The sequence below is a fragment of the Pavona decussata genome, unplaced genomic scaffold (genome assembly GCF_977016875.1).
Source record: "Pavona decussata unplaced genomic scaffold, jaPavDecu1.1 SCAFFOLD_223, whole genome shotgun sequence".
NCBI lineage: Eukaryota > Metazoa > Cnidaria > Anthozoa > Scleractinia > Agariciidae > Pavona > Pavona decussata.
The window spans coordinates 2744368-2753543 of record NW_028145628.1 but is presented as its reverse complement, the minus strand read 5'-3'; the positions used below and the strand labels follow the sequence as shown (position 1 = coordinate 2753543).

The 9176-nt window shown below is 39.7% G+C and overlaps 3 protein-coding genes and 1 long non-coding RNA gene across 4 annotated transcripts in view; all 4 read right to left on the bottom strand.

Moving 5' to 3' along the window:
• The window catches only part of LOC146459165 (uncharacterized), a 30336-nt gene extending 29236 nt beyond the window's left edge, over positions 1 to 1100 (bottom strand). The window contains exon 1 of the mRNA XM_085089733.1: positions 446 to 1100. Coding sequence (XP_084945859.1) covers positions 446 to 617 — 172 coding nt within the window. The 5' untranslated portion in view covers positions 618 to 1100. The remainder of the gene's footprint in view (positions 1 to 445) is intronic.
• LOC146459156 (uncharacterized) overlaps positions 1 to 9176 on the bottom strand; it is a 57912-nt gene that overhangs the window by 9832 nt on the left and 38904 nt on the right. The window lies entirely within an intron of this gene.
• LOC146459164 (uncharacterized) lies at positions 2584 to 3655 on the bottom strand. Its single transcript, XR_014858080.1, has 2 exons — positions 3188 to 3655; positions 2584 to 2915 (listed from the first exon to the last, which is right to left on the bottom strand). It is a non-coding gene; the product is annotated as an uncharacterized LOC146459164 (long non-coding RNA).
• Positions 5009 to 7561, bottom strand: LOC146459163 (uncharacterized). Its single transcript, XM_085090056.1, has 2 exons — positions 6743 to 7561; positions 5009 to 5766 (listed from the first exon to the last, which is right to left on the bottom strand). Exons 1-2 carry the CDS (start codon positions 6912 to 6914, stop codon positions 5303 to 5305), a joined length of 636 nt encoding a protein of 211 aa, XP_084946182.1. The 5' UTR covers positions 6915 to 7561; the 3' UTR covers positions 5009 to 5302.

Genomic DNA, 9176 nt, shown 5'->3' with positions numbered 1-9176 from the left:
ACTTCGATGAATATAGATTTGGTTCGACCCTTAGACCTTAGTAGATAGACGAATTTATATTCGACCATTAACATTTGTTGATTGCTTCAGTTCACTGATTTTGACAGTGTTTTGTCTGTCTATCAATCGTACGAAAGTTATTGACCAATGCAAAGACTTCTTGAAAATAGGCTCTAAACTAAAAACAGGAAGACCTTCGGGTTTATTTTATTGCTTTTCAGACAAAAGCACTAAATGTTCTTCCAAATCTTTTACACCAAACCCGAGATTCATTTGTTCAGCTTTCAATAAAAGAAGCGAAAACTGATAAATACCGTTAAAATGGTGAGGGCTTGGAAGGGAAAGTGTTAATTAAGGTTCGACTAACAAAAGGAAGTACTTCACGAGTATCGCATATCCCCGTCTGCGATCGACTATGTTGATCGAAAAAAGTAATCGCACATACCATTGGTATGTTTTCCACCTCCTCTCTTAAACGAGGCACTTCGGTAAGTGTCCGAGTGATCATCGTCCAAAGTGGGTGCATCTCTTTCTTCGCGTTGTGGAATTTTCTCAGCCGACAGTAACAGACTGATACCAAGAGAAAACGCGAAAGCGAGAATCAAAATTAGCTTCATGGTGATGTGAAGGACTTGACTTCTTTTCTTGACTGAAGGATTGTAACTCGGTTGGTAGGCCTAACTTCCTAGTACAGATTACTTAACCCCATCCATTTTGTTCGTGTTAAAACAAGATGCTGTCCTTCGCTAAGGGCTGGTCTGTTTTGAGAATTTAAACTGATGATCAGTATAGCTCGCACTGTGATTGGTACATGGGATTTTTGCATCCATCTTGAAAGCTGTACTCTGTACTGTTGTAACGCTCTCTCTGATTAGTTTTAGGGCTACTGTGCAAACATCTGTCGGCATCTTGAGACATCAACACAGATTTACATTTCCTCCTTTATTTAACAAAATAAAGCAAACTTCAGCTCCGTGATTGTATGTCAGGCAAAAATTACCTTTAATCTACAAACGGAGAGTACAATCGTGTATTCATAATTGTGTTGAATATCCCCTTGTTAGATCAGTTCCAATTTAGGTTGAATTCTTCCGTCATTCGATCACTTGGGTCCTTGTTTGGATAACAGAGCAAACATGGTACGGTTTGGTTTTTTCCCTCAAGTTAATTAGAATATTTGACGAATATTTAATGATTGGGTATCAGAACCTGGAAATATGAAGGTGGGGAACTTCAAGATGTGAAAACGAGAAAAGGGAACCTGAAGATTAAAATCATCTGTAGCATTAAAAAATGGTGTTTTTTTTTTTTTTATCGGGCTGCAAGTTTTTTAAAACGGCAATAATAGCACAATGCAGACGAGAAACAATGTTGTTCTAGCTACAAATATAACGACAGTGATAATGGCATCAAAATTAAACCAACAACTACGTTTGACATTATCGGAATGTATCGAGAAGACGCTCCATTAGACTATGAGCAGTCACTTACTTTTTTTGGGGATTAGTGAAGCGAGCGAACCACGCCAAAAAAAAATTACCACTCGCGAATGGACGCGACCGCGCGCCGTGTATGTCTCCGGCCTGTAAACAGTCTATTGCAAGTTTGAACACACGAGAAAGACAACAGCAATTGTTAGGTTGAGCAATGGGAAAATTTTTTATCTTTACGTCCGCTGAAGACATAGACTGTTCACAGTTCCCTATTTTTCCGTGTGATCGTCGAGATCGAGCGCGTGTTACCGTTAATGGCGACCATCTTGATTTTTAGATGTACCGAGGGGGCGGGCGTCGAGGATTATGGCTCTAGGGGGTGGGGTTTTTCTCGCCTTCTCCCAAACCGTCCCCCGCTCTCCCCGCCCCCTAAGTAGACTTGATACTCTTCCCCAGGTTAGACTCGGTATGACTGAAAGTCAAGATGGCCGCCATTAATGATAAGACGCGCTCGATCTCGCCGATCAAACGGAAAAATAGGGGACTGTGAACAGTCTACTAAAGACAGGTCACACAACAAGAAATTATAACAAAGCCCATAATATAATGTTGTCTGCTGTGTTCCCAGAAAAGGCGTTTGGTGGCCTTGTAAAGGTATATATGTTCAAGATAATACAACATGATATGATCTGTTCGGACGTTTTATCTGAGAACTGCTTAAATTGCGGAAAGTTTTAGTGACCGATATCTCATTTCCCGAATTTATGAGTTGTTGCAATTCATGACTGTACGAAAATGCTAGCTGACATTACTTCGCATTTTTATGGAGATTTTTTCTACTCCGAAACGAATGGAATTAGTTTTCCAGTGTTATGAAAATTGGAGAGGACATTTAACTGAAGAAAACCTTAGATTTTCCTTAAAATAAATCCGATAATGTTGAAAATGCCTTCTGTGGGGGGGGGGGGGGGGGGGGGGGAGGGGGGGGGCACTGCTGGAATTGACTGATGCATTACAAACTATTGTAAGACGTACCTTTTCAAGTCTAATAAGGATTTCATTGGTTTCAACAACTAATTACATCCATTTTGAAATCACTGGTGATCCTTGAAATCTGATTGGTCCAAAATGGTGCAATTTATTCCCAAATTGCACCATTTTTTGCTCTAAATCGCATCCTTTCTCTAGCCCATCAAAATGGAAATGAAGTAACCCAAATAGAATATTAATATTGACAATGATACTCTGTTATTTCAAAATGGATGAAATTAAGTGGTAATTGAACTTCGTGTCGTGCAATTTTGGTCTGAAATCATACTTGTGATTTCAAATCAAACTCGCGCTGCGGGCTCGTTTGATTTTGAAATCACTCGTATGATTTCAGACCAAATTGCACTCCCCTCAGTTCAATTACCAATATAAATCTGTCGATTTCTGCATCTCTCCTATCCGTGAATTCTCTAAACCTGCTTCTTGAAGCTCCTGAGTGAACAAATTAAATGGGCTCAAGCTTTTAATTAGTAAGTAGCTTTAACACACGTAAAATATAGGGTGATGTCACTCTTTTGATTAATTGAAATCTTAAGTTACTGACAGAGCAATAACTGGTCTGTCGAAGAAATCCTAAAGTGTGGCCATTTACATGAAAGCTTTTAAGTGATTCTACCTTTATTTAGCTCCAGTAAGATTAAGCATAATAATATTCCGAAGCTGTTAATCTTAAACTTAAGCTTAATTCAATATTTACTTCTTACCAAATTCTTGGTGATCCCACAAAAAAGGGTCTACACCTCTGCTAACAGAACCTTCAGGAACGCCATCTTCACTATCCCCAATTGCCCCACCTGTTTCAGAACTGTCTATTTTATCCATAATCTTTCGTTTAGCCTTCCCAAACATCCCGCGTATTTGACGAAGAGTATCTTTATCGTCAGAATGACATTCCTCAAAATGCTTTTGCAAAAGCGACGCACTTCTTAAATTTTTAATCACGTTGGGCAGAGAAATCCTTCTTTGATGTCGTCGTCCTCCATTTTTGACGTGTTTTCTACTAGGAGAGTTGATAAAGCTTGCTTGCGGTAATTATTATGAGCAACTGGTAAACACAACATCTGCCGCCATATTGGTTTGGGAAATTTATAACGCCATGGGATTCTGGGTAAGAGGAACACAGCACTCCTGTAGGCCACGCCCATGAGGGGAAACATGCCAAACAGTGGTGAAAGTTGATCTCACTCTAGTCTAATATCGTGGGAACTGAGGCAAAATATCCTGGCGAGGTACCAAGAGGTGAATAGTAAACGGTTTCATCCGCCGACTGGAGAACAGCGAATGAAACAAAAAAATCAAACATACCCTGTTTGTATCTCAAACATACCCTGAAGAAGAGAGGCCGTGCCTTTCGAAATATAGAAAAATATACTTCCCTGACCGTGAAATCAGCCTTGCTCTTTTTGTTTTGTTTTTTTTTTTTTAGATTATTTGTTTTACAACTTTTTCGCTGATTAGATCGTTCAGTACAGGATCCAGTACTTTTATTTTGTCGCGGTGGCCTTTGCAAATACAGTTAATTACTGTTTTTTACTGATGAAACAAAAGCCAGATGAAGAGGCACCTCTATCTCGCAGATTGCTTTCTCAAAAGTCCAATAACTTTACCGCGCCAATAAGTGTTTTTTTTTTTTTTTTTTCAAATCAGTTTTCTATCATTTAGTGGGGAAGGAGGGGCAAAATTGCCCTCCGATTTTGCGTGGAAAAAGCCCTCAGTTTGGACGCCTAATCTCCTTCCTGACTCACCAATGTATAACGTTTTGCAGAGTGCATTTTTAATATGTAAATAGACACTTTGGCAGAGGTGTATGTCAATGATTTGTGTCATGTTTATTACATCGCTCGGGTCGCTAAAAATAAAACGGCAAGTGTTGCATCGTGCTTGCATGTGTTTAAAACTACAAGGTTGATAGTCGGACTTGAGAATGCTTCCAACTAGAAAGTTACCTATGCTTTTGTTGCCATTGAATGAAGTTGGTGGGGGTTGTGTAAGAATTATACCAGTTTCGGGGGAGTTGTTTTGGAACAACTAGATGTTCTCCGAGGGCCAAAGTACGAGGCAGGGTGCAGTTTCTGTCATGATATGTGACAATTTTTTCCCTTGCGTTATTACAAAATTAGGTCAGAAAAAGAACAAGTTTGAGTTTTCAAATGGTTCAGCGGAAGATCTAGTAGTTTATTTTTGAGCCATCTTGATAAGCACTTCCCTATCGAAGGTAGTATCGATATGCATCGATATGTATTCACTGGCGCTAGAAAGTTGGCATTTGGCTCAAGGTAAAAAACCCACAGGCAGACTGTCAATTAAATAAGAAGTTCCAATACTAATTTTTTGTTTTCACGTCTCTTAGTTCTAATTTTAAATTACTAGTTAACTTCTTTATAATATTTGCACAAATTCTGGAATTTTGTTGTCTTTACAATAATTTTGAACTGGATAAGTCAGTGGATAAGCCAACTGGTATGGTTACAGGTGTAATAGCCTACGGCAATTGCGATGTGCTAGTAAAGTACAAAAGAAACAACTTTTCCCTTTAAAGACCACAGTTTATTGCTTTGAGTTACAGATAAAACAGTGATTGTTTAGTGCAGGATAAACCTTGATTACAACCTCATTTATGTCCTTTAATTATTATTCGAACCTTATACGAAATTATTAAACCAAAAAGCCAGTTAGAAAACAGCTCAAGGAATGTCCTTTCCTAAGTTTTTTATTAAAACCAAACTAGAATTTTCGACTTTCCTGATCTGCATGCTTATAAAAGAAATCCCGATATTACTTTATTCTATCCCTTGAACAACTTCTATCCCTTGAACAACTCAGGCAAAGAGAGCATAAACATCGCAACAGACTCTTCCATCGTTGTCGCTTTCGGACGTATTCATCAAATCTTCACCGTACCACAAGCGTAACTCTTGGCCTGAAGTGACCGAGTGAGGATGGGAAAAAAATGACAACACAAGCTCAGGGGACATATCGTTGTACCCACGAATCTTGTACCACTTTCCACCCGCTGAGATAATGAACTGGCTTGGCGGTAGAAGAATCCCATTGGCATTGGCTGTGGTTGTTATGACAACATTGATCTGATCTTGCACCCCACAAATGCCACAGCCCCAATGTGACCAGCTGGCTTTAGCCCACGAGGCACACGTCACGTAACCGTACAGATGGACCAGCTTCACGGCAGCTAAATTGCCACCTAATGGCACGTTGAACTTGCCATACTGGTTATTCTTGGCACCAAAACACACGGGAGAGGAATTAGCCTTGACCCAGCGGCCTAAGTGAATAAAGAAAATTTCGGTTAGATTATATTGTGATCCTATAAACGTTTTGCGGCCTTATGCTCGAGCGTACTAACGCAACCGACTTAGCGGCTTCCTTTAATTTAATTTGCTTCAGTCTTAATGGCGACTGCGGGGTTTTTAACACAACTCAGTTTAATAGCAAAACTGTCCGAAAATAGTTACTCAGTCAGTGCAGCACTGAGCAGAGCTCTCACTATTTTCGCTTTTCATGGTTCCTACTGAACGGTTTGATAAAAAAAAAAAAATACGAGACTACAATCAAAATTACCTAAGAATCGAAACTGATGCGACAGTACTATATCGCTTTAATGCTTTGTCCCAACACATTGGTGTGAGGTGTCCGAAATAAGATAAAACACCGCTAGCAAGTCTCCGAACGCTTGTAGGATGTTTTCACAAATTTGCCGTCACAAAGTACTCCGAATTTGAAGTTTTGATTACGCAGCACACTGACAGACAGCAGACTCCAGCACTATCTTAGAGTGATTTTCTAGCAAACACGGACAATTTCGACGAATATAGATTTTGTTCGACCTTTAGACTTTTGTAGATAGATAATTTATATTCGATTGTAATTTGTTGATTGCTTCAGTTCACTGATTTTGACAGTGTTTTGTCTGTCTATTTGTCGTACGAGAAGTTATTGACTAATGCAAGGACTTCTTGAAAAAAGGCTCTAAACTAAAATTCGGGTTTATTTTATTGCTTTTCAGAAAAAGCACTAAATTTTCTTCAAAATCTTTGACACCAGATTTGAGTTTCCGTTATAATTCATTTGTTCAGCTTTCAATAACAGAAACGAAAACTGATCAATTTGCGTTAAAATGGTGAGGGCTTGGAGAGAAAAATGTTAATTATGGCTCGACTAACATAAGGAAGTACTTCACGAGTATCGCATATCCCCCTCTGCGATCGACTATGTTGATCGAAAAAAGTAATCGCACATACCATTGGTATGTTTTCCACCTCCTCTCTTAAACGAGGCACTTCGGTAAGTGACCGAGTGATCGTCTTCCAAGGTGGGCGCATCTCTGTCTTCGCGTTGTGGAATTTTCTCAGCCGACAGTAACAGACCAATACCAAGAGAAAAAGCGAAAGCGAGAATCAAAATTAGCTTCATGGTGATGTAAGGGATTTGACTCCTTTTCTTGAAGGATTGTAACTCGGTTGATAGGCCTAACTTCCTTGTACATCTTACTTAACCCCATTTCTATCGTGTTAAAACAAGATGTCGTTTATGTGCCCCTGGCTAGGTGTCAGCTAGTCTACTCAATAATATAGAGTTTCAGTGTATTACATAACGCCAGCTTTGATTGTTTTGACTTTCAGTATCCTAATGACGCCATGGGGACTCTGATTGGTTTAGAATCAGTGTTCAATAAAACATAAATAAAATTTAACTGAGTTTGAATGAAGTCCACACTGGTTCCAAAATTTCAATTTGAGGTCCATGGATCTTTTACCTTACTACAAATTTGATTTGTGTTTGACTAATCTTCGACAAAAGCCCAACTTCGATTTAAACACCGTAACAGATACTGACTAGACTGTTCACAGTCCCCCTATTCAATTATCTGTGGGATTCTCGAGACCGGTACGCTTCGATGGAGCTGCCGCCATCTTGGTTTGTAAAAGCGAGTACGATCTGGGGAGAGTGTCTAAACTACCGAGGGGGAGGGAGCGGAGTTGGAAGGCGGCGGGAAAAATATTTTTTCGCTTCCCCTCCCTCACTATACATAACACCCACTCCCGCTCCCCTCGTTTCTCGAAAGTCCCTGTAACTTACCGGGCCCGTTAAGTATATTTTTAAATGTTTTTTCGCCGACTACACAACGAGTACAGATATGGTACTTCGCCAATGTTTTCATAGAATAATAAGATTTTAAAATTTAGTATTCAAAGCTAACAAAAATTGACCGTCTGTTAAGAAACATTATATCAAAATCACTTATCCGGGGCCCGGTAAGTTACCAGGACTTTCGAAAAACGGCCCCCAGGAAACTACACGTTACTCCAAAAGCTATAATAAGATTCCCATGTTGTACTTTTGATTCTGCCTCGTTTCCAGACGTCTCTCTCTCCAGTCACTCGCGTTTCTCGCTCGCCTTTGACCAAAATTCGAAACGAAGCGCCTGAGGAGGACGCTGCGGTTGATTGCTGTCGTTTGTGCATGTTTGGCGTCCGATGAAGGTCGCATTGTGTTGTAATATATGGCTCAGATTTAGAATATTTAATAAGCGTAGCCTGTAGTTTTCTAATTACAGTCGAACCTCCACTAACGGCCACCTCTCCACAACGGCCACCTCTCTATAACGGCCAAATTTTTTTTTCCCGGCGGACACTCCATACATTAGCTCTTGTTTAAACCTCTCTACAACGGCCACCTCTCTACAACGGCAACGGCCACTAAAGTGCGTCCCCAACTGCCAAAATAACCTCTCGACATCGGCCAGTACAGTAATTTTTTGTAAAAACTTTTTTTTTTTTATAAACTGATGCAGTAATCGACATTTGTCTTCGGAACATGACGTTTCTGTATCCATTGTAATGATATACGTATTTTGACTGTGTTCCATTTAAATGCTGCAGTAAGCATAAATTGTCTACAATAATATAGCGAATGTTGCGAGCTTTGCTCGTTTCGTCTTGTTAACATTTTGATTCAAAACATTATTTACGTTTTATTGTTTATTTTATCTATTCTATTATTTAAGATTGGATTGTCATTATAGGCTACGGTAAGCACGAACTTGGCACAATAAACATGTTGTACTTCCCGAAAATAAAAAGGTGTCATATTACACCCCTACCTCCCCATAACGGCCACCTCTCCACAACGGCCACTTTCTTCTGTCCCCAAGGTGGCCGTTGTGGAGAGTTTCAACTGTAATTCAAAATTATCGAGTTTATACCCGAGGGGTGTAATCGATACTCGGTAACTATCAATCAAATATCGACCAGGGGACTCAATTCTTCGTTCGTTGGAATATCTGTTCGGAAAAAGATTATCCTCCTCAGAAAATGGGATTAAATTATAAAGAAAAACTACAAAAAGTCATTTCCAACAACCTCGTTCCCAGACCTTTTCCCTTGTAAATTGGGAGGGGCCTGGGAACAAGGTTACACCTCGATCCGATTTGTTTTCGGGTGTGTGTGTGTGTGTGTGTGTGGGGGGGGGGGGGGGCATTTTTGGCAGCTCGTAAATTCGGGGAATATATAGGAATGAGGGGAAAATTTTTCGAAATTGTCAGGTTAAGAATCGAACAGATAAAAGCTGCTAGCTTACGTACACAAATTTTCCTTTGAAAAGTCCATTAGAATAAATATAACATTGTGTCGGGACTGCAACAAGCAACATTTTAACAGCTTTGCTTTGATTCTC